We start from the raw sequence: 26,074 nt of genomic DNA, 5'->3' as shown, positions 1-26,074 counted from the left end.
CGCATAAGGCTGCTTTCACACATCCGGTTTTTGCAGTGCGGCTAAATCCGGCTCTAAAACCTATGCAACGGATGCGGCGAAAAAAACGGATCTGTTGCATATGCTTTTAATTGCGGCCCGTCCGGTTTTTGCCGGTTGCAGCACGCTACTGAGCATGTGCAGTGCAAAAAAAAAACGCATGCGGCGGCCGGATGTGGTTTTTGCCGCATTGTGCCGCATCCGGCATCCATAGGCATGCATTGGAAAAAGTGCCGCATCGGCTAGATGCGGCTCGATGCGTTTTTTTTTTTTACTGGACAAAAAAACGTGCCAGGCAACGTTCCATCCGGCCGCCGCATCGGCTAAATATGCCGCATCCGGCAAAAACCGGACCGAACGCAAGGCCATGCGTCACAATTCGGCACTAATGAAAGTCTATGCGGAAAAAACGCAACCGGCAGCAAAAAAAAAAAAACGGTTGCCGGATTGTGCCGCACAGCAAAAACCGGATGTGTGAAAGCAGCCTTGGTCCCCATGTGGCCCTGGCCTTATTTGCATACTTGGCCCGATTCTCTCACATATCAGAATATACGCCTGTGTGAGTGCAGCTTTTGTTATATTCTACCTCTTCAGTCCTATGGGCAATTAAGTGTTAATGATCTGACCCCCTGAGCTCCATTCCATCACATATTTCCGTTCCCCCCTCTCCTGATGTGACTGTTCTCTGCACTGTCGTCAGTCGCTGCTGCTTGTGAATTACTCTGCATTCTTAGGCGGAATATTCCTTCTGTATAAAGTTAATAGAAAGCTCCACGTGCAGCGGGTGATGCCCATGTTGTGTGACTAGATTACGTTTGCACCATCTGGGCGGGACGGACAACTGGAAGAAATCCCCGCGGTCTCTGAATCACTGTTTGACTTGAGAAATAAATAGAGAAGTCATCTTGGCTTATGGGACGGTGTAAAATCCCCTGACTGTAGCTGTTTGGTAAACAAGATGCATTACAAAGAGCAGAGAGCAAGCCTTTCCCTAGAGCCCAGCTCCTATTACCATGGGTTTAACTCCTTCTTTTCTGGCCATTGTGTGTAAGCCCATGAAGCTCAAGCCATTTTTTTCTGATATTTGCTTTGTAAGCTAACACACTGCCTGTATGCCCAATGTTAGAGATCTGTCAAAGTGTTTATTTCCCACACACACAAATCCTGTTAGATGGCTCCTTTTCCAGGATCTAATCTATAGCACGGGCTCTCGCTGTCAGAGATTAAGTGCTAGCCCAGAGCTTGTATGCAAGTCCTAAGCATGATGCCTCCATGGATTGTACTGTTGCTTTGCAGCACTTGGGTCCTGCATTTATTTCCCCCTGGACACAATCTACAAGAATTGGTATGCCCCCCCCTCCCTATTTTTCCATGTGGATATGCTCACGCATGTATATATATATGAGTCCCAATGGGGACAATGATGAAACGTCTGTAAAGCGCTGCTGTGTGTGATGGTGCTATATAAGCAAGCATAATATTTACAAAATAATGCTGCTTATTACCTGCTGATTTACTTGGTTAGACCTTACTGTTTATTGTTACAGTGTCGCGGGCGGGGAAGGACGCCGCTGCGCTGCGCTCGCTAACGCTCGGGTCCGGCGCTGCTGCGATGGCTGCTCGGTGGCTCGAGCGGTGGGCCGGATTCGGGGACTCGAGTGGCGCTCCTCGCCCGTGAGTGAAAGGGGGGTAGTTTGATTTGGGGATTTGGTCCGTGATGCCACCCACGGGTTGTGGTGAGGTTGGACACCACCGCTGCTGGTGACGGGGATCCCGGGAGCGATGGTAGGGAGAGGCTGGGATGTTGTTTCCCCCCTCCGTGGGTAGGGGTTGGTGGTCCCGGGGCCCGGTGAGGTGACGGGGAGCTAGGGTTGGCAAGGTGCAGGGCCGCCTGGACTGCACAGCGTGGTGCCGGACGGCACGGTTGTACTCACTCAGCCACAAATGTACACACAGTCTCTGGTAAACCAAACGGCTGGATGGACGGGTCCCGCAGCCGGCTGCTGTGACTTCTCCCGGACGGTTGGTGGTGGCTGCCTTTCCCTGCACCTTTGTGTATGTTCGGTCCTGATGGATTCCCACCGGTAACCCGCTCCCCAGCGTGTATATGTGCCGGAGGAGCCCTTTTGCCCGCAGGCTCTGGCCCTTGGAACTCTAGCTGTGGCGGTAGCTGTATTTCCTTTTGCTGGTCGGACAGTTGCCTTCAATCGGGTCTTTGCTGTTAGGAAACCCCTGGGGTTCCGGTCACTGACGGATTTGACCTCTAATGGCGACTCCAAGCCTGGTCGGGGTCTGCAGGCCCTGCCTGTGTGTGCTGGCTTCACTTCGCTCCCTGGTTCGGTACCGGCGGGCCACCGCCCGTCCCCGGTCCTACGGTTCCGCGTTGATTCGCCTCTCCTGCAGACGGCCACCACAGTCTGCCAACCTTGCTCTTAGTGCCCGGGCCACACACCCGGACACCGTCAGTTTACTTCTCCACTACTACTTCACTCCTCTCACTTGCACTTCCCTAACTGATCTGACTTCCTTTTCCCGCCTTCAGGACTATGAACTCCTCAGTGGGTGGGGCCGGCCAACCACCTGGCTCCACCCCACCTGGTGTGGACATCAGCCCCTGGAGGGAGGCAACAAGGATTTTGTGTCTGGCTGATGTGCCTGTCTCAGGGTGGGGGTGTGTGTTGTAGTACCTGTGACGACCTGGCTAGTCCAGGGCGCCACAACAGTAATATATGAGATTTATGTGTAAATCAAGAGTTTTAGTTTCGTTCAACTTAATCAATTTAGCATGACAAAAAACTGAAAAACTCCTTATTAGTGATTGGCGGACCCGGACTGTAGAAGATCCACGCGATTTCAAAGGTACCCGAGTGTCGGACCCAGGCTCGGGATTCCGGGTATTGATCCGGATCTGACACTTGGGAAATTTAAAAAAAATAAATAACTAAACTAAAAATAAAGAAAATAAGAATGAAGCTTATTGCTCATCCATATGCACTTCTTTCCGTGCCCACTGGCCGTCTTGATGTCTGTGATTGGTTTCAGTCAGATGCGTGCAGTATAAAAATAAATAAATAAAATACTTGGCATAGGCTCCTCCCTATATTATGCCCAGCACAGATAAAGCATATGGCTACAGGCTGCATCACCCCATCTGTGCGCTTATCTTGCCAGTGTACCAAAATATGGGAGGACCCGCATGCAGCTTTTTTTTTTTTTTTAATAAATGAATATTTTAAAAAAAGGCGTCTGCCCCCCCCCCCCCCCCCCACAATTTTGATACCCAGCCATGATAAAGCCCAACAGCTGGTATTCTCAGGCTGGGTAGGCCCATGCTTATTGGGCCACCCCCAGTCTAAAAATAGCAGCCTGCAGCGGCCCAGGATTGTTGCATCCTTTAGATTGATTAGATTTGCTGTACCTGGTTCTTCCCAATTGCCCTGATGCAGTGGCAATCGGGGTAATAAGGGATTAACAACAACCCACAGCTGCCACTAAGCCCTGGATTAGTAATGTGAGGCATCTGAGACACCCCCAGTAATAATTTGTAAGAAAAAGTAAATAAACACAAACACCAAAAAATACTTTATTTCAAAAATAAAATACAAAAAAACCCCTTCTTTCATTAATTTATTAACCGCCAAAACACCCCTGCAGGTCTGACGTAATCTACACAATGTCCCACAATGATTCCAGCTCTGCTATGTATCTGAAGTTATAGCGCGGTCATGGTACATGACCGAATGCTGTGAGGTTCAGGCACAGAATAAATGAGCCACAGCAATAAGCGGTGACGTCACTTAGGTTATTTGCGGTCACAACTGGAAGTTCATACAGTCTCCATCTGTGACCGCAGGCAACCTGACCTCAGGAGACCTCAGTAAACTCAGGTTCACAGACGTGCATCTCCTGGTAGAAAAGTGTTCTTGTTTTGGTTTTTTTTTCTTGCTTTTTTGGCCAAGAGATGCAGATTCGGTGCTGAAATTTTTATACCATATTCCTGCAGTCTATCTACACCACCTGGCAAAACATCATACCGCATGTGGTTTTGATGCATTTTTGCAGGAGATGTAGATTGAGTGCGTGAATATGATGTAAACATTTCATAACCAAATTTGTATCTCTGGGCCCAATACCCGCAGATGCAAAATTATGTAATATGGAGGGTGTTTATGCATGGCAAAGCCAAGTAGCTAGGTCCGGAGAGTATCTAAGTATAATCTAGGTTGCTCAAGTGTCGAGAACCTTGTCTGTTGTACCAGCTATTTTCCCGAATAATTTTTCCATTCTAAGGGTATCATTGAGTTCCGCCACAAATTCCGCACATGTCGGAGGTTTTTCTGCTTCCAATACCTGGGAATCAACCTCCTAGCCACAGATTGGAAGCATCTATGCAAATCCCTTTTATTATCAGAGATAGGGATGTTGCTTAAGGACACGAGGGCTGATGCCATAGAATGTTGCACCTTGTTTCTAGAAGACTTATTAAATCAATCACTGCTTTCCAAAAGTGCCTTATAGGCGGGCATAACCACCCTATGTGTGCAGAAGAACTTGTCTCTTTTACACATCGCCAACCATTGTCCGAGGGATGAGGAAAATAGAGTGAATTACTAATGGTCATCTATACCATCTTGATAAGACTTTTTAAATTCCTTTTCCTCCATAGAGCAAAGCAAAGACTTGAGTGAGAAAAAGTATTTTGGAGCATTCCTCTGGTTAAAGAAGTCTTTCCAAGTCCCTCTCCCATTTCTCAAAGAAGGATGGGGAGTGTTCCTTGGTAGTCAGGTCATCCTTAAATATCCCATACAATAATGAAATGGTATGCCCTGCAAAAAAAAAGGTCTGAGGGCGACACATTTTCTTTGTTCCCTTTACATGGGTCTAAGACAGAGGTCTCAAACATGCGACCCTTGGCTGTTTTTTGCGGCCTGCAGGCCGGTGCCCTCGTTGACTATTGCAGCCGGTGCATGGGCCGCAGCCGTCATCGCTTTATTTCTGTTGAACGTTTTGCCACCACTGCGCACGCAGAGTCAAACTTTCTGTACACAACTATTCCTCTATTGGATGCTGCCGGCCAATTCGATGCAAGCCTTGCCTCTGATTGGCGGACGGCTGCATTGGAAAAGTTGTACAGAGAGAGTTTGACTCTGTGCGCACAGTGCACGGGCAAGAAGTAGAGAAGAGGCAGCCGAAGGAACGGGGGACACGTGAGAAGAATGGTGTGTTTTGGGGTTTTTTTTTGTGTGTGTATGTGAAGAACAGCACAATAGGGGACCAGAATGGGACATTACTACAAGGGGACCTGCATGGGCAGATTGCTAAAAGCGGAGAATGATAGGACACATTACTACAGGATGGGCACATTACTACTGGATGGGGTCAAGAATGGGCATTATTGATTGCCTATCCTTGTCCCCTGTATTGATGCATTGCTGAGCCGGCTGTCACAGTACCGAGTGTGGTGACAGTCATATGCATAGAGCTGTGACTGAAATCGTGCTGGCCCTCCCCTATGACTGAAAACCCAAGGCTGCTGAAAGGAATACAGTTCATTTCCTCCCAGCAGCGGGGCTCTCAACGTGGCGGACATGCGGCGTCAAAAGCTATTCACCTCATATCTGCAGGTTGCTTGTTTTTTTACATGACCAGTTCCCTTTAAACTTTGCATTTATTGCACAGATAAAAACTCAACTGTGGTTTTAAGTGCAAAATCCCAGCGTTTCTGCATAAAAAAAGTGTTAAAAAAACCTGCTGTTCCACCAAAAATGCATAAGAAAGGGGAAAACGCATTAAGGAGAGCAGATTATTCTTGCATATTTTGGTGTGAACGCCTGCAAAAAAACCCAGGATTTTTGCACATGGGAATGTGGAGTTGCTACATGGAGCTACCTTAAATTTGAGTGTTCGGAAAATCTCCTTTTTACAAATGTAGCATAAAATAACAAGTGCAGAGAATTTTAAAAGAAATTACCAATTAAAATGAGATTTAAGGATAATAGGTGAAAATATCACGTGTTTTAAACCTTTAAAATAAAATATGAAAGGATTTCTTTGGATCCAAAGTTATCCCCTATCCATATGATAATAGATGTTCTTCTTGTCTCTTGGGGTCTCAATCTCCTCGATACTGCGAACAGGGCTCTGAATCCCAGGATGCTTTACCCCCCATCATTCATTGTCTACGGGACTGCCAGAAATATACAAGCCCTGTATTCATCTTTCTCTGGAGATAATTTACCGTTCTGGGTATGCCATTTTACCAGTGGATTTATGGCAAAATTTACTGTATAATGCTTGTTCCGGGATCTGAGGAGGTGATGTATGACAGTAGGGCTATGTTCCCACAATCTGCATTTGTTCAGTTTTTGACGCTGCAGAATTTCTACACAAAATAAATTGCAAAACTATTTATGCTCTTTTCCCATTATCGATGATACTTTAGCTTAAAAGGCATATGTCATAAGAAACTACCTATTATTGTAAATAAAAAGTGTTGTTTTTAGATTTTTTTTTTTATTTTTCTGTTCACTTTTTGATACTATGTAAAAAATAAATGCTGATATCTTTCAAGTTTTTTTTTCTATTTTGTAGAGATGACTTCTCAGTAGACATCCCCTTATCATCACAGGCAGAATAACCGTAAAAGATCTCACTTATAACCTAAATTAAGATGCCAAGCTTAAAAAAAAAAAAAAAAAAGAGGTTGGGATGGATACTTCTCACCCCTCTCCTGAATGAACTTTTCAAGATTACATGTTCCTCTGTTCCATGTGGTTGCTACAAAGCAATATCTCTGAATGCAACCAACAGCAGCTCCGGTAGGATGGTTACCTCCATACTTGCACAGAAACTAACAAAAATCTATAATAACCATATAAAACCAACGTAGCAAAGGGATCTGTCTACATTTACGTAGAAAAAAAATATATAGTTAAAATGCCCTTTAAAAAAATGCTCTGCTTTCTTTTGGTGAAGGTGCAGAGAACACTAATTTCTGTGCTGTCTGGCCAGCTTCAAATACTCTTATCACATTCAGAACGATCTGATCTCTGTAACTCAGTCTTTAATGGTGGAGCACCAAAGTTGAAGCCTCAGATGTCTTACTGTTGACAGAAATAGAAGGTTAATTACCCCGTGCAGTGATCCAACTTCTGACCCAAGTTATCAGCTCCTGTGTCTGGTCATATACCTCGGACAGGACATGCAATCTAATATATGAAGGTGTGTGTGTGTGTGTGTGTGTGTATGTACAGTATGTGTGTGTGTGTGTGTGTGTGTGTGTATATGTACAGTATGTATATGTGTGTGTCTGTGTGTGCGTGTGTGTATGTCCGCTAAAGGAATCCGCACCGTCGCATTTACAATCACAAAATTTTGCACAGACACCTTATGTGACTCAGGAAATGTCATAGACTATGTTTTGATAGGAAAATTTAACCCCACACTTTACAGTTACTCTCCAAAAATCCTGCCTCCATTAAAGTCAATGGAGCTGTGAGCTACAGGCTGTTAATAGCAGCTGTGATTGGTTGCTATAGGAACAACATAAATTGTTAGTATAAGAAGCTCATGTGTGAGGTAATAAGATGTCGGTGGGGAGACGGATAGAGACAGACAGTCAAAGAGACAGAGAGACACAGACGGGAAACGAGACAGACAGTTACTATCCTGGGCAATGCCCTGGTACTACAGCTAGTCATGTTATATAAAAGTCACACCTGTCATGGGAAACAATATATATTAGCCTATGTCAGCAATGGTTTCCAGAATACTTCTGCCTTCAATGATCTTCTCATGAATTTAAAACGTATATGCCCAAAATGGTGCAAGACAGAGCACACGCTGACTCTGTCTGCTCCATTATAGTCAATGGCCCCCTTCGGCGTATGCGTCCGAAACACGTTTTGCAGGAGGGGGAGGGGCGTTCGGATGGATGCCCCAACGGGCCAGTGAACGTAGGTAAAAATGCAATGTGAAAGAGGCCGGAGTGTGTTTCTGCAATACTTGCCAGCTTCAGAGCAGCTTTTCTTTGCTCAAGAGATTGAAAGCAATGATCATGTTCTGCAGTCTAGCAGTTGTGGTAGGTCTCCAAGGCAACAAGTTGTAAACAAAATTTTCAAGAACGGCTGAAAATTTGAATAAGCTATAAATTGCTTACATTTATAAGCACTACCAGACCATACCAATTTGTAAGAATAACCCTTTAATTTTACATTTACCTGTGTTTTAAATATATAATAAATTTATTATCTGTCTACTGGATTACCAGGATAATAGTTGACTAGAGAGAGGCTCCCGGGTTCCCCGTTCCTTACCACCCACATCGAGGAGAAACCTTATTCTAAGTCATTTCCTGTGCTCATATGTAAATGAGGTGAAGTGGCATGGGACCTCGTGTGGATTACGCCGGTCCTACAGGGTGTTGGGGGTTAATAAAGAGGAGAAGGAGGGTGTGTATTTTGTACTTTATTCCAAATAATGTATTTTTCTCTGTTTATTTACATTCATGTACAGGTTAGTGTGATGCAGGTATCTCATAGACGCCTGTGCCATTACTAACCTAGGGTTTAGTAGCAGCTGTGCGCTGCTATTAACCCCTTATCACCCCAATTGCCACCACTCCAGGGCAATCGAGAAGAGCCAGTAATGCACCGGGATTGTCACATCTGATGGATGCAGCAATGCCGGGCGGTATAATGCCCCCAGCTGGCATTATCTTGGCTGGGGATGAAAATTAGAGGGCATGGCACATCGTGTTTTTTTTATTTTTTTTTAATTATGTATTTAAATAATAATACAAAAAAAGCCACATCACCGGCAGAGCCGTGCACGCTTTTGACAGGAGCGTGCATGTGTTTCTGTGTACATGCACGCTCATGCTCAGAGCACGGCAGGCTGTGCCGGCTGATGTCATGTCAGACTTGCACGAGTCTGACATCACTGGCACAGCTGCGCACATCTGACAGGAACGTGCATGTGTTTCTGAAACACATGCACGTTCACCATACTGACCCGCAGACACTTGCACTGCTTTCCCCGACCACCGGCCGTCCTGCCGCCTGTGATTTGGTTGAAGTCAGCTGACACACAGCCACTCAGAGTGGGGGCGCGTCTAGCTGCAACCAATTACACGTGCCGGTGTGCGGGCAAAACATTGAATATTGAATTCTCCGGAAGTGGAAAACGTAACCCGGAAGGAGTTTGCTGCCATGACACAGCCTCGGGTGAGTATACCGCGTGTGGTCCTACCCCCGTATCCCTTCCACAAACGTTTTTAATCTCCGGATTCTGGTCCCCATAGACTTATATCGGCACTGGAATCTGGAGCGGATTCAGATTTTTTTTCTCAATCCGGCAGGGATCTGCTGGTCCCGGATTTTGGCAGATTTGATCAACTCTATTCAAGAGGATCATTTCTCCTCTGCTTTGTTAGCAATGGGTGTCTAAGCATTCTGTCTTGCACAGTACCCTGGTCAACTCCTACCGCTTCATTAGCGGTAAATGAATAAGCCCAAAAGGAGGGGTATGTCAGAAAGCCATGGAACCCATAGGGTGTAGGGGCTACATGACAGCCCAGAGGGTAGGGAGTTGATGGGGTTAAACAGTGTTGGTTCGTTTAGCAATGAGGAAAAGAAGGTGATTGGTTAGGGGGTGGAGTGTGGTGGAAGGAAAGGAGGGAGCTTTATGGTGTATATAATAGGAGGTGGGAGTCAATTACCTCCTCTTGCATTTCCTGGATGACAGCTTGGACGGGCTGGGGAACCTCCATCATTACATCCAGCCTGATGGATCCGGACATCGCAGATCTGCAGCTTGGACGGGCTGGGGAACCTCCATCATGATGTCCTGAGGAATCCTCGGATCTGGTCAGCATGGCGGTGCAGGGCGCCCAGGCAGTGCAGTCCCACACCCAGGCTGCCTGGGTGTCTCCTCGGCACCTTCCCCTCCCGCCCCCCCTCTTTGCTGTAGTGCTGGCAGTTTCAGGACTCGCCGGGGTCTTTTGGGGAAGGTGGGGGTGAGGAGGACAACGTGAGAGCCCCCACTCCCGTGGGGACCCTCCGCAGCTGGGTGGGCAGCGGTAGCTTGCAGCGCCCGCTCTGGCTGTCAGGAGGAATCTCCTGCAGGGGCGCGACGGCCGAAAAGGGGGCGTGTCCAGCCCGGGGGCCTACTTCCGGTGTGAGGCCTCAGGCTGGATTTTTTGAGCGATGTGGCCGCTCCCGGCAGGGAGCGCGCCCAGCGGCGGTGGATGGACAACACCCCCCCTCCCTCCGCGGGGGGGCGGAGGACGGCTGCCTACAGGGTCACCTCACCTGTGTGGCTGGATTATCGGGACCGGAGGACTGGGCGCAGTAGGTGGCGGCGAGAAGGAGACAGGAGGCGCCTGCAGGGTCACCTCACCTGTGTGGCTGGATCATCGGGACCGGAGGACTGGGCGCAGCAGGTGGCGACGAGGAGGAGACAGGAGGCCTGCTGTCTATCCTGGAGCAGGCATTGGGACAAGGGTGCAGCTCTCATCAGTAGCGGCTTCCCCCAGGAGGGGAGCGCCCAGCATTGTGGAGGCGACAATCGGCCCAAACAGGGCATGTGGACACGGTGCTCCTGGCGTCAGGGGGCGAACCCGGCGGGCATTCGGTGCCTGCAGCTTGAGGGACTGTCCCGGGATCAGCGACGGACGACTGGCGAAAAGGACGGTGACGGCTGATCTGAGGGCGTCCTCTGGAGGCAGCCTGGCGCGGTAATCAATTTAAGTTTCAGCCTTTTTGTAGTGGTGGGGGGACAGTCGCTGTAGTGGAGTAGTGTCTGGAGATATGGGTAGCAGCTGGGGGGGTTTGGAGCATGTGGTTAGTTCATAGGTCGGTTGGTTGTTCTGGAGGCCAGGGGCAGAGTTACGGACGGGGTGGTCTCATGGCAGCGGGGCCGTGAGGGTGCAGGTGGCGTCAGGTCCGATGGTTACAGTTGCAGGTTGGGGATGGCGAGGTTCGGCGTTTACCGCAGTTTAGGTCTTGTGAGACTTGGTTAAGGGGGCTGATGATTGCGGCACATGTGAGCGGGTGAGACGGCGCAGTTATTGAAGGTTTGCTGGGGTGTTTCATTATTAATCTTCTGATGCATGGTGGTTCTTATTGGATGAATTATGGTGGGTAAGGTAAAGGGGCGAGGGGTCCCGCGGTACGGTGTGTGCGAGGAGTTTTCAGGGGGTTTTTGTGAGTGATGTGTAGATGCGGGGCCCCGGTATGGTGCGAGGGTTGCTGTGGATAAGTGAATAAAGGAGAGCGGCAATGTAGGAGAAGGTGAAGTGTTGGTTGCTGTAATGGGTTTGTAGGTTTGCAACCGCATCAATGGTAACATGGGGTTAATTTGTGGCTAGTCAGCATGTTATCCCATTGTGGAGGTTGGTGCTGGGAGGAATGTTGAGTCCAGGGTGACTGAATTGGTGTCAATGTAGGTGCTGGGCAGCTTTGGGCTGCTGTGGGTGAACTCGGTTAATCAGCAATGGTGGGCTGCGGACGGAATAATGGAGTTCTTCGGACAGCCGTGATTACGGGTGGGGACTATGCGAGTTATGGTTTGGACTAGAGGATTGGGTACTTGTGGTGCATAGAGTGTAAGTCGGATAGCTTAGGGCCATCTGGTATTATTGGGTGTTTTGCATGGGTGGACTCCTGGCATCTTGTGGTCTGGTGGAGTCTATTTAATATTCATATACAATTTAGAAAAAAAAAAAAAAAGGAATGCTTGGCCCGGTGGTAGGTATGGGCATCTGGGTAAGGGTTTGCTTAGGGAGTCGTGGTGCTCCGGTCTCACGGCACAAAGGTATTTGGTTTGAAGGTGCAGTTGTGCGTTACGGGAAAATAGTGGTACGCCCCTCGGTGGTCGGCTTTGAGAGGATACTATGGTGTGGCCACGGTTTTAATTTATCTTGGGGTGTAATATGAGAGCTCAAAGGGGGTTGCGTGTCACAAGGTTTTCCTTGAGATCGAAAGGCCCGGACATGGTGTTTGGTAAATTTGTGTCTCCTGATGCCCATAGTTGCATATGGAGTCAATCGGGCCAGTGGTGTGGCTGCAATTTTCCGGTGGGTATTGTAGTACAGGGAGCTTGTCGTGGTCCAGTTTGCGGAGGCAAGCGGACTTTGCATTATTGTTGGAGGTGTTGTTGGGGACATTGGGATCGAAGGTAATGCTTCAATATCTTCGACTCAGTAAGGGGTACAGGGCGATGGTTGCGGTTGTTTTGTTTTTTGAGGCCGTGTTAATTTTGGGGTGGAGCATGGTTCCGTTAGGCCGTGTGGGCCTCGTTGAAATTAAGTGGGCCTGATTTCGGATGAAGAAGGTCCATTAGTGTGGTAGTTGAGTATGTGGGAAGATTTTGGGATTTTCTGGGGAAGACAGCTCGAGCCTCTGTTGTTGTCAGAGGGTGTGATGGCGGAATAAATCGGTCAGGGGAGGCCGGTAGTGATATTTGGCTCTGGGGAAGCTGCAAGGTCAGCTGTAGGGGAAATTTCAAGGCTATGGATTGCAGTCGTTTTACAGCGGGGTTTCACTTTAGCGGTTTCCTGGGAGAACTAGGTTTGGGGTGCGAAGTGACCCAGTAGCATAAGCAGTGTGAGTGTCATCCTGTTGTTGTATCTCAACCCCAGTGGTGGTTTAATTCAGCTGGAGACAGGAGGAGGAGCAGGGTGACTGTACAGTGGTTCTTTGGTCGGTACTGGGGAGGACGATGGTACAGTCGGTACTGCATTTAATTGGTTATAATAAGGCCAGCGGCGCATGGTGTGGATTCCGGTATAGTTTGGGAGTTTGTGGCATGGTGTGCCGGTGGGCCTGAGTGGCCGTCACAGGGACCCGGTGGCTCCTACCACCAAGGATCAGGGGAGTGTGGTGCAGTAAGGTGGACTGGGTACGCTGGCTGGTGCATATATTTTATGCTCAGAGTTTAAGTGATAGATGGAAAGGTTTTAATGGTTGGTTTCGCTTGCAAGTTGGGGGAGCAAGCGTTGGGTGTGTGGGGGTCCAGGTCACGCAAGGTGTCACGTGGCCTGTTCTGTGGCGGGGGTAGGTCTGGTCCAGAGGCGGTTTAACGGATAATGTTATTTGATTGGAGAGTCACTTGTAGGATATAGTGGCTACGGTTTCAAGGATCTTGCAGGCATGGGTCCTGCAAGGTGGGGGGTATTGATCCGTAGGTGATTCATACCTCATCTCCGGCCCGGTGTGTGTTGCGGCCAGGGATCATGTTTTGGTGGTGGAAGGTGGTTTCTGGACCGGGCCTACCCAGGGTTACGTATTGTATTACGTACTGTATTATTATTATGGTATTACCTATTGTTAAATGTTGGGGACGCCCGTTGGACGGCGCCCCCTTGTGTTAGTGTGTAAACAATAGGCAATAAAGGGCTGCTGTGGCCATTTTTTACCAAGTCGCAAGCAGTGTCCGTGTATTATTGATACCGGGTAATGGTAATTTGGAATAATATAGGAATCAACGACCGGAAAATCCCTCCTGGAAATGTCAAGAAAGCCATGGAACCCATAGGGTGTAGGGGCGACATGACAGCCCGGAGGGTAGGGAGTTGATGGGGTTAAACAGTGTTGGTTCGTTTAGCAATGAGGAAAAGAAGGTGATTGGTTAGGGGGTGGAGTGTGGTGGAAGGAAAGGAGGGAGCTTTATGGTGTATATAATAGGAGGTGGGAGTCAATTACCTCCTCTTACATTTCCTGGATGACAGCTTCCCACCCACCCTCCCTTCTATTGAGTATTGTTATTATTGGTGTGTTTATATGCATGTATAATTATTCAATTTTAAGAGCCATTACAACAAAAAAAAAAAAAAAAATGAGAAAAGAAAGGATTGGAGAAAGTGTCGTGTGTAAAATAATAATAAAAAAAAAAAAACGAAAGAAAAGAGATTTCTTTGTGGATTGTGATGTATATTGTCATTTGGGATTCTTGTAATTGGGTGAATAAGATGGGGGTAATGTGGGAATATATGTATATGTATATGATGTGTATGATGTATATGTGTATGGTCAGCATAAGTAATGGGGATTATGTCCTTTGTCACAGCAGCGGGGGTAGGTCTGGTCCAGAGGAGCTCTAATTGTTACTGGTGTTTGGATGGAGAGCCACTGGGGAAGGTACAGTGGCTCCGGTTACTGGTGATCTGCAGGTACAAGGTTGTCTGCAGGGAGGAGGTATTGCTCCGTTGGTGATCAATGCCTTATATATGGGTCAGGGTTGTTGCCAAGGATTATATATTAAGGAGTTGATGGTTGCCAGGGAGTCACAGGTGGCTATAGTGCCCCAGGTGATAGGTAATTGAAAGTACGGGTGTTTTTGGTTTGGGTAAGGGTATTACTCCTTTGGTGACTTTTACCTCATTTAAATATGGGACCATTGTTATGGTCAGTGATCCATTTTGGTGAAATGGTAATCGCAGGAGGAGTCACTGGTTGGGGTCATGGTTCTGGATCCAAGTGCAGTGCAAGCACGTGGTTCTGCAAGGCATAGGGGTTTTGATCCGTAGGTGATTAATACCTCTTATCTCTGGGCTGGTTGCAGCTCGGGGATGTTGTTGGATTAAAGTCGCTAACGGGCTTTAAGGTTTTTGAGGTCACAGTTACTGTTATGCACATGGGGGATTGATCCGTAGGTGATTGATGCCTCATATCTCTGGGCTGGAGGTTGCAGCCGGGGATAATATTGAGTTGGAGGTAAAGAGGAATGTAAGGTTTTGAGACACGGTTGATACTTGATGCTTCTTGGGGGGGTTTTAATCCGTAGGTGATTAATGCCCCCATCTCTGGGTCGGTGTGTTGCGGCCAGGGATCGTGTTTGACGGTTTGTGTGATTGAAGAGTCACTTGCGGAATACAGTGGCTTTGGTTACAGGGATCTTGCAGGCATGGGGTCCTGCAAGGTTGGGGTATTGATCCGTAGGTGATTAATGCCTCGTATCTCTGGGTCGGTGTGTTGCGGCCAGGGATTGTGTTCTGGTGGTGGAGTATGGCTTCTGGACCGGACTTATGGCGGGGGCAGGTCTGGTCCAGAGGCGGTTTAACGGATAATGTTATTTGATTGGAGAGTCACTTGTAGGATATAGTGGCTCCGGTTACAAGGATCTTGCAGGCATGGTCCTGCAAGGTGGGGGGTATTGATCCGTAGGTGATTCATACCTCATCTCCGGCCCGGTGTGTGTTGCGGCCAGGGATCATGTTTTGGTGGTGGAAGGTGTTTTCTGGACCGGGCCTACCCAGGGTTACGTATTGTATTACGTACTGTATTATTATTATTATTATTATTATGGTATTACCTATTGTTAAATGTTGGGGACGCCCGTTGGACGGCGCCCCCTTGTGTTAGTGTGTAAACAATAGGCAATAAAGGGCTGCTGTGGCCATTTTTTACCAAGTCGCAAGCCGTGTCCGTGTATTATTGATACCGGGTAATGGTAATTTGGAATAATATAGGAATCAACGACCGGAAAATCCCTCCTGGAAATGTCATGGTTTCCCTACAAACTTGCAATGCTGTTTGTACCAGTTTACAGTTATGGTTGTGGGTATGTATTGTGTTTCATCAGTCATTTAGAAATGTAGTGTGAATGTTATTATATAATTACTTCTGAAATGATTGCTTTTAATGCTGTAAAACCTATTTGTAACCACAATATATTTAACAAAGCTTTTGTTTTAATTTATTCCCTAGGACACAATAACCTGGACATGGCAAGGACCTGGAGCGTAAGTTATTGATTTCCATTAAATAATACATTTTTTTAGTATATAGATTTATGGCATTGCTGCACTAATTACCTGTCCAGGTATTCTTATTATATACTCCATTTTGTCTCCATATAACAGTAGCATTTCTGAGTATAGAAATATATAAGGCAAATCTCTTTATGCTCCATTTTTTTGTGACAAATATTTTCTTTCTGTTTTTAGGATGGATATACTATGGCTAACTTTGTGTCAGTTCCACAATTATGTAGAAATAGAGGTGAGCAAGATAATGGCTATAAAACATTTTTTAACCCGTTGTAACTGATTATGTAGCTGCCTTTTGATGTGTTTTAACAGTAAGCTCTGTTGCATTTTAGGACATTTACAATGTAATTGTTTACAGGCAGTGACATGGTGGGTCTGGGGGGGTCTGGAAAGACAGTATCTGTCAGACACATTTGTGGGGTCAAACACTTGCGTCTATTAGTCTTATTATCTTGGCATTCATACACATGTACAATATACAAATGCTCTTGTTAATTAAAAGATGCTTGTTTGCTGAGCTAGTATCATGTTGGGAATCTATCCCAGATCCTTAATTAATGACTAACTGACATAATAAACCACCTCATCCAATAAACCCAGTTTTACCTTATGTGCCCTATGTGACAAAGCACACACCATTTCCACCATGTGCCCAGAGTTGAACACCATTTTACAGTTCTGCATGAAAATTTGAGTAACTTTAATATATTGTCTCACTTATCTTTGTACTGTTTCTAATTGATATTCTGTGTTATACTCCAGAGCTGCATTCACAACTATGCAGTCTTTCAGAGCTGGCACAAAGAGTTCAGCATGGCCGTCTTGCCTGGGGTGCGAGAGGTCCCGGGTTCGAATCCCGGTCATAGCCCCTGGACTCTGTTGGCCTGCGGATAATTGGAAGGTCCAAAACTCCATTCACAACCACATATGCTCATTTGAGGTAGAGCCCAGGTGGTGTCTTGCTGACGGCCATGCTGAACTCATTGTGCCTGCCCTCGTCAGATCGCAGACGTTACTTAGTTTGAGGCTTAGCAAGTACCAGCATGGGAGACTGGCTGGTAATCTCTGGTTCCATAGTCTTTCAGAGCTGCTGCCTTCCACCATCCCATATCTGCAAGAGCATGTTCAGATTATTTCAGTTCTGGAAAGTTTAGTTTGTACGTTTGTTGCTATATCAAAGTTTTCATTAAACCAAATCTTGGGAGTTAAGAGGCCCCCAAACATATTAGATTAACGTCGGCCAAACTCGCCAAATATCAAAAGTTCAGTCGACCGTCTGATATGTAGGATCCGGCATTTCCAATTTCGAACTGCCGATCCTTTAGTTTTCTGACTGATAAGCTGCCATTATAGATGACTGGCAGCAGCTCTCTCATGAAGAAGAGCAGAGCGCTCATGAGAGCTAGCATTCCTCTCTATAGAAGAGTCGTGAAAGAGAGACATTATTTGGCTGACTGCTGTCTACAGTGTATGGGGGGCTTTACATGTGGCTCTTGTACCCCCTGCATGTGACAACATAGCCGTTGACATTGCATGTGACACCACAGCTCCATATCCCAACCTGGCATGTTGTATCATTGCTAGAACCTACCATGGCAAAGTCTCATCATCACTAGAATAGTCACTAAGGCTCAACATTCCCATAATATGGGAGAGTGGTCTGAGACCTACAGAAGGTTTGGAATCTATTTTTTATATTAAATATGATATAGAAAATTGTTGCTTTTAAATTATGATAGTTTTGCTGAAGTATTAGGGATGTGTGTGATGTGCAGTTGTTGACTTTTTCCGTTAGTTATCAGCTGTTATGTGACTATATCAGTGGGCACTTACTCAGTTACTCTGGATCAGTACTAAATAATATAATGTAAAAATAGTAACTCAAACTACTATATAAAATGCACAGAATCAAATCTTCAGCCTCCTAAACTCGAGCTTAATGATTGATTCCATTAGACTGTTTATTATCCACTGTTAATAACAGATCTGTCACCAGATATCACAATAGAAACTAAACTGAATAGATTACTACCATGTTTTCCTGAAAAGAAGACTTTCACTGAATATATGCCCTAACAGGATTTTTCATCTTTTTTTGAAGTATACTTAAAGGGGTGGTTCACCCATATTTTTTATTGTCTAGCTCGATATTATATTGAGAAACAATGTTTCTCTCAAATACCTTGTGTTGGCAATAGTGCCTGTGAGAGGCGCTATTGCAGACCGCTGTTCCCACTCCAGTGACGTCACAGTCAAGTGCCGCACACATCACATCCGTGCGGACGGCTGCAGTCTTCCAGACTCACTGAGCTGTGGGTGGTGGTTCACCGCTGTCACAGCCCATCTGCTTCCTGCTCCCCCTCCCTCCTCCCTCACAGCACAGAGCGTCGCGTCTCCTGCTTGCAGTGTTCTGCTGTGAGGGAGGAGGGAGGGGGGAGCAGGGAGCAGATGGGCTGTGACAGCGGTGAAACACCGCCCACAGCTCAGTGAGTCTGGAAGAATGCAGCCGGCTGCACGGATGTGACATGTGCGGCACTTGACGGTGACGTCACTGGAGCGGGAACAACGGTCTGCAATAGCGCCGCTAACAGGCACTATTACCAACACAAGGTATTTGACAGAAACATTGTTTCTCAATATAATATCGAACTAGACAATAAAAAATATGGGTGAACCAACCTTTTAAAATATAAGCCTTACTCCAAAAATAAGCCATAGTTGCAGATCATCATACTAATAGTATCTTGAAATAGGGCTTGGGCAGCCCTTCAGGATAAGTAACTTTTATTGGTGTATGTTGCCCCGTTGTGTTCTAGTAAGCCCCGAAGTTTATAGTCACATTCTGGCTAGTTAATAGAAGGAATATTCAACCCCTTCCCCTACCAGTAATCCCACTCACCCATATGCCGATGTCAGTGATTAGAATTTGTGTTAATGGAAAAATTAATATTTACCCCCTTCCCCCGCCCACCCTTGTTTACTGCATCAGTGATTCACTCACTGTTGTAATGCTGACCGAGGATCACAACGCAGTCCTCGGACTGGCAGTTTGCTCTCCTCACCGGAGCATCACAGCTGCATAGAAATACATGCTTACACGCTCTGGTCAGAAGAGCCGCCGGCTAGTGTGAGCGTTGCAATGTCATCCTCAGGCAGTAATACAGCATGCTGAGTGAATCACGGATGCCGGCGGGAAGGGGTTGAATATTCATTTTTTCACTACCACAAGTTCCAGTCAGTCACATCAACGGAGCAGTGGGATGAAATATTGGCAGAGAAGAGGGGGTGAATATACATTTGCAATTTACACGGTCCAATCAATGATGCCAACAAAGAAGGGTGGGCAGATTATGGACACGGGAAGGGGTGAATATTCATTTTTCATTAACCGGTGACCCAATCACTGACGCCAATGCAAATATAAGACATCCCCTGAAAATAAGCCTCAGCGCATCTTCTGGAGCCAAAAATAATTCGGGGAAACATGGTAAATCTATGTTAGACCTGATAAAAATGCTAAATTTGCTTTGAAAATCTGTCAGAATGGATGTCTTACCATTCTGACAGATTTTCAAAGCAAATTTAGCATTTTTATCAGGTCTAACATAGATTTACCATGTTTCCCTGAATATAAGACCCTCTCTTATATTATTTTTGTCTCCAGAAGATAGGGCTTATTTACAGGTTTTACTCAATCTCGGCCACCTCACTTCTGTGACAGCTCCTCGGTGCCTCTCCTGCTGCTCAGATCTCACACTGCTTACAAACGGCAGCTGTCTGTCTGTCTGTCTGGGTGGGCAGTGATAAAGTACTCTAAAGGCAGCTTTACACGCAGCGACATCGCTAGCGATGTCGCTGGTGAAAGCACCCGCCCCCGTCGGTTGTGCGTCACCGGCAAATCGCTGCCCGTGGCGCACAACATCGCTAGGACTTACCTGCCTAGCGACGTCGCTGTGGCCAGCGAACTGTCTCCTTTCTAAGGGGGCGGTTTGTGCGGCATCACAGCGACGTCGCACGACAGCCGTCCAATAGAAGCGGAAGGGCGGAGAGCAGCCGAAAGAAAGTGACGCCCACCTCGTTGCCGGAGAACACAGGTAAGGTGTTGTTCCTCGTTTCTGGGGTGTCACACATAGCGATGTGTGCTGCCTCAGGAACGACGAACAACCTGCATCCTGCAACAGCAACGATATTTGGGATTAGACCGACGTATCAACGATTAGGTGAGTAATTTTGATCGTTAGCGATCGCTCGTACGTGTCACACTCAACGACGTCGCTAACGAGGCCGGATGTGCGTCACGAATTCCGTGACCCCAACGACATCTCGTTAGCTATGTCGTTGCGTGTAAATCTCCCTTTAGACTGATGAACTAGTGCAGTGCATTTTATAGCTGGACATAGAATGATCGGCTAAATATCAGGATTATGCAGCCATTCTCATGTGGATTTTCAAAATAGCAGCCTCATCAGGTCAAACATATTTATTTTAATATTGTAGGCTGTTTATACAGGGAGATTTTGTGGCAGCCCTGCTTTACATTTCTTTTTTTTTTTTTTTTTTTTGTGTCTTTCAAATTATAAATCCAATTAAATAAACAGATTTTAATAATAAAAAAAAAATGGGTATCAAGAAGAGATGAGAATATAAAGCATAATTTCCTAAATAGCCATTCGCGTACAGAAACTGTATATAATGTAGTGACTGTAGGGCATGCTTTGTTATAAAGGATGGACATACCGTAAGTGGCAGTATGATTCACTAATAGTCAGCGTATGTGTTCTGCAAGATATCAGCTCAGCTTCTTCCTCTTGTATCTTGTAGTTTCTTCCTATCTATACTCCATCTGAAGAGGAGAAGAGGAACCCTGCTCTGTATGCAAACAACGTAAGACATATAATGGCCAAGTATGTACCACAAAGTTTTTATCCTATTTATTGTTTGTGTTTCTTGTGTTTCATTTACTTTTTTTATTTTTTGTAGTAATATTTCAGACTATAAAATGATCACTATTTTGGCTTCATTGATGCAATGTCTGCTTCTCCTGATAGATATTCCTGAAAGTAAAACTTAAGCCAGATTCTTCTATACGTTCACTAACTTGACTAGAGCGTCCACTTGGGATATTCACTATTAAGGCTCATGGTTTGCAGTCTCCTTATTCTCACCTCTGGCCATATTTAGGAAGACTTCCCAAATGCATTCACATCAACTGATCTATAAATGATACCTTGAAAATAAAAATTATTATTTTTTCCATTCTTTTCAAATAGGTGTAAATGGATGCACCCCAACTGCTTTTACTAGTGTATACAAAGTACAGGGTGGCCCTTGGTAGCCTGCCTCCATCAGCAGTCAGAGTCAGTACCCGCGTACAGTAATATACGCGTTTAGCTTTGTCGGGATCTTTCAGTTCCTGCACACCTTGTGGTACAGTCTGAAGTTCAGATATTTCAGCACTCTGATTCGCAATTCATGAACTTCCTGAGAACGTCTTTGAGATGATTCTTGGGGGCTACTTGCAATCTGCTACATAGCTTCAGCCGTCCTGACTGATGAAGTTCTCTATTTGTTTATCTTTGTGACAGACACAGTTTGAGGTCCTGTTCAAACCAGAATACAACATTTACCTGGCGGATTTACTCCTAGCTACTTGTCGGCACAGGCCTCTTGCATTTTCTTAATCAATCCTCTTCGCATATAGCCTTTCACAATCACTATTTGCAGGGAGGATGACATTTTTCTGACCCAAAGATGTGAACTGGAAGGCAAAATAAATCTGGAACGCTGCACACAGAACGACAACACATCACCAATCAGAGAGCAAGGTGCTATGGCCTTCCCCCAAAGAATGTGGTAGTGGTATGGGAGGCAGGCTACTTTTCCATGGGCCACTCTGCATTAATAATACAGATTGATAAGGCCTTACCTCTTCCATCATATCCTGCATTCAACTGTGTTTATCCTTTGTGTGTAATCTAAACTATAAACTGTGTAGTTGGAATATAGGGATCATTTTATGACATTTTCATAAAATCCACTACTAGGACAACTTCTGATTCCACGTTTCCCCAGGTATAATAGGCTATACTGTTCTTCCGACACCGTTCCAGCAGTACTGCGGTTCACGTGACATAACGTTGTGACATTATGGGAGCTCTGTGTCAAATTAGCGCCGGCTTCCTTCTCACTGCCGTCGGACAAAACAAATAATCAACAGGAAGTGAGTGCAGCTGCAACACTTACTTCCTGTTGATTAACTCGTTGGTCCGGAGGCAGGCAGAAGGAAGCTGGTGCTGATTAGACGCAGGGCTCACATAATGTCACAACGTCACGTGAGCCCCAGGAACGTGAACCGCGGTACTGCTGGAACGGTGTCGGAAGAAGAGTATAGCCTATTATTATACCTGGGGGAAACATGTGGAATCAGAAAGGGATGTGGCAACCGTTTTTGGTTTCCTAACAATATGCTGATCTTCCACTGGACCGATCTCAGCTGATCAGCTATAATCTTTGGAACTGTAACAAGTGTTATGTTTCACAAATCTGTAAGGCAATAGGAAATACTCTAAGTAGTAAGTAACCCAAAAGCCGTACTACTCGCAAGAAAAGTACAGCTTTCGGGTTATTCGCTACTTAGTGAGTATTTCCCATTGTCTTACATTGCGCCCACTACTCGTAACGAATATGCAAGTAGCAGACAGTACTCGCTAACTACTTGCTCAACACTTAATAGCTTCATAGGCATATATGAGGCCATCATGCTTAAGTCAGGAGACTCATGGCGGTCTTTAAATCATAAGCTGCACTCGGACCATGACACAGATTTGTGAATGTGGCCTAAGATTTGAGAATCCTAAATATTGAACCACAATCTTCAAATTCAGAACACCATTATTAATATTTTTTTAAAAAAATTACGGCATATATTAGTGTGTGTGTGTGTGTGTGTGCGCGCACATATATATATTGGTAAGCTATTGTAGACTGAAGAATACGTTGTGGTTTGTGAATTGCTCCATATAACATGTTGTTATGGAGAACTTAATGTTTTTTTACAGCAACAAATAGTCCATATTCAGTGAATTAGTGTAATGTAAGTTAACAGATAATTAGATAATTTGCAGTGGAGAGAATGTAGCTTTAGATATAGTAGGAAAGGTAACGGTGCTCATGGCTGTTGTAACATGCCAGCTGGGTGGATTTTCTGGTTGGCAGGCTATAGCTGTCCATGGTGCTGAAGTAGACTGATCTGTCTGGGGTGGGAGAAATGTGAATCTTCATTTTCATTTCTTCATTTTATTGTTTCCTATTAGTATTAGTAGTTTCATCTAGATCGTGGTCGAGATATCACCAAAAATATCTGGTCACTGTGTAGCATTCTTCATGGTCTATGATGTGACAGTGACAGGCGTTGCAGCCTTATCTATTGAATTTGTAACAGTTTTTCTAAGTAAAAAAAAAAAATAATTCTAACAAAATTTCTAAGAAGTATATGTGCATGAATTGGAAAATATGTTGATTTACTTGCTAATTAAAGCTCCTCCGTCTTAGAGCCCTGGGTGTGTCCGTCACAGACTATACATTTGAGGACTGCCAGTTGGCCTTGGCTGAAGGGCAGCTCCGTCTCCCGTCAGATACATCGCTTCTGGAATTTGCTAGACTGGTGAGAAGTCTGGGGTAGGTACCTGTAATGTATACTATTGGTCATGCAGGGATATTAACCCTTGATTGCTGGCATAGATTGCAGAAATAGGGCAGAGCTAGAAAACCCTGAATAGTTACAAACAGAACGAGCTAGGAGCAAGTAAAATGCTTTAAAAGCTTAGTCATTTTCTACTAATTGCAATTTTTTTTTCTCTGCAGCTTAAAACCAGAGAAGCTTGAAAAGGAATTGAAACAGTTCTCAGAGAGTGCTAAAAAAAGAAATGGGGAAAAGATAAACCTAAAGGAGTTTGCAGAGTATTTATCTGTTCCAGTAACGGAGAAATTAGAGGACCTATTTACTTTATTTGATGAGGTTTGCATTCCTTTCCTGATACATGATCTATGTCGAAATGTTCCAGAAAATCAGAGTCTACTGAAGTCTAAAAATATTGCATTGTTTAGTTTTGCATGCTTTGTTCATTCAAATTTTGGTCTGTAGTCCTAAATTAATTGGTCAGGAAAAGACAGATAAGTGTTACTTGCTCCCTGTCAAATCATCATACTGGGCTCACTGACAGATTCTCAGTTTGCTCATGCTGCAGCCAACAGTACATAGTATAACGTGGAGGCTATAGAAAGCAAACCGTGCAAAATTTTTAATAAAACCGAATTGCAAAAAGTACGTTTAGCCACAATCTTATCCATTTAAGTAAAAAATAAAGGTAGACAACACCTTTTATATGAATGATTGATAGAAACACATTCTGCAAACTACATTATATAAATTCTATCTCTTCTTAGTGCTGCACTTCTAGTGTGCTTCGGCGAGTAGCTTATCGATTGATCTCCTATGGGGAACATAGTGTTAATTTGCCTTTATGCTAAATGGTCACATGACATTTAGACTTCTTCAAATCTCTTTGAAATATATTGAACCCTTAAGGTCCCGTTACACGCTACGATTTATCTGACGATATGTCGTCGGGGGTCACAGTTTTCGTGACGCACTTCCGTTATCATTAGCGACGACGTTGCGTGTGACCCCTACGAGCGACTCCGATCTTGAAAATAGCGAAAATCGTTGATCGTTGACACATCGTTCAGTTTCAAAATATTGTTCATCATTTGGAACACAGCAGACATACTGGTGCGTTTGACGCCCTGCCAACGACGAACAACATCGTTTGTGCGTCCGTCATCAGCGACGTGGGCGTGTCGTTACGAGCAATGCTCCACGCCTCATCCGCTCTGATTGATGTCACACCAAGGTGTATGCAATGGACAATTATACGCCTCTGTCATTGCCGGAATCGTTGGGAGGAATGCTGTGTGACGGTGTCCACACGACCGCCTTGGTCAAACAATATATCGCTGAACGATGTTGCGTCATTTGTGAGATGTGTACGTGTGACCGCTACAAAACTTCCGATGAGTGATCTCGGCAAATCGTAACAATGATCTGGGCGTGTCACATCGCTAACGAGATCGCTAGCGATATCGTGTGTAAAGCGGCCTTTACTGTTCATGTTGTTGGAGTGTGCAAGGGGAGAAATGCATGCAAAAAAAAAATTGTGATTAAGACAGACTAGTAGTTCAGTGAGGAGGAGGTTTGATGGATGGAGGTTCAGGTAGGCTATCTATAACCTCAGAGTTACTCCTGATGGTGAAGATGCCTGAATCTCGAGTCTGGCTATGCTGCTGACCAGAACTAATCTGATTCTCCCCTCCCACCAGGGAAGGATCTGGGCAGAAATGAGATGCAAACACAGATAAAGACAGACGAGGGAAAATCAATACTTTGACACACTGGGCGCTCACACAGGAGAAAAGCAAGAGCAGGAAGGTAGCAACAAAAGACAACAAGGGTTAACTCCACAACCGCATTCAGCAACAAGTACCACAATCACCAGATAGTCTATAATAATGATATATAATGATAATCAAAACACATCACCAGCACCAGCTTAAATAAATTCTAGCTGGCATAGAAGGGAAGGCTCTAGGCGGCATATATAGGTGGGGAGCAGATGTGATTGGCTCCCTCAAAACATGTGATCAAAGGAGACTAACAAGCAGACTAACAAATATTAACTCTTGTTAGCCTTCCTATGAACTACCTTTCTGCATGTCAACACTAGAGTTGAGCGCGGTTCGTGGTTCGTGGTTCTCCAGTTCTAGGCTCGAGTGATTTTGGGGCATGTTCTAGATCGAACTAGAACTCGAGCTTTTTGCAAAAGCTCGATAGTTCTAGAAACGTTCGAGAACGGTTCTAGCAGCCAAAAAACAGCTAAATCTTAGCTTGGTTTCTGCTGTAATAGTGTAAGTCACTCTGTGAATCAAACTATTATCACATTTCAGTGTATAGTGTGCGTGAACAGCGCCTTCAGATCACTGCTGTTTCTATAATGGCGATCGCCATTTTTTTTTTTTTTCTTGTCTTCCTTCCCTAAGCGCGCGCGTCTTGTGGGGCTGGCCAGCATGTCAGCCAATCACAGACACACACACACCTAAGTGGACTTTGAGGCAGAGAAGCAACGGCATGTGTGATAGGATCTGCATGTCACATGTCCCTGCATTATAAAACCGGACATTTTCTTCACGATCGCCATTATCTGCCTTCTGCGTCTTTGGTGTCAGACATCA

General features: G+C 45.4%; 1 protein-coding gene across 1 annotated transcript in view; it reads left to right on the top strand.

Moving 5' to 3' along the window:
• LPCAT1 (lysophosphatidylcholine acyltransferase 1) overlaps positions 1-26,074 on the top strand; it is a 175,659-nt gene that overhangs the window by 125,652 nt on the left and 23,933 nt on the right. The window contains exons 7-11 of the mRNA XM_075316508.1: positions 15,726-15,760; positions 15,965-16,019; positions 20,609-20,691; positions 23,339-23,464; positions 23,651-23,804. Of these exons, the coding sequence (XP_075172623.1) occupies positions 15,726-15,760; positions 15,965-16,019; positions 20,609-20,691; positions 23,339-23,464; positions 23,651-23,804 (453 nt within the window). The remainder of the gene's footprint in view (positions 1-15,725; positions 15,761-15,964; positions 16,020-20,608; positions 20,692-23,338; positions 23,465-23,650; positions 23,805-26,074) is intronic.

The sequence above is a fragment of the Anomaloglossus baeobatrachus genome, chromosome 6 (assembly GCF_048569485.1).
Source record: "Anomaloglossus baeobatrachus isolate aAnoBae1 chromosome 6, aAnoBae1.hap1, whole genome shotgun sequence".
NCBI classification, from domain to species: Eukaryota; Metazoa; Chordata; class Amphibia; order Anura; family Aromobatidae; genus Anomaloglossus; species Anomaloglossus baeobatrachus.
Note: the sequence above shows the minus strand (reverse complement) of the source record. Positions and strands in the feature narration are given on the sequence as shown.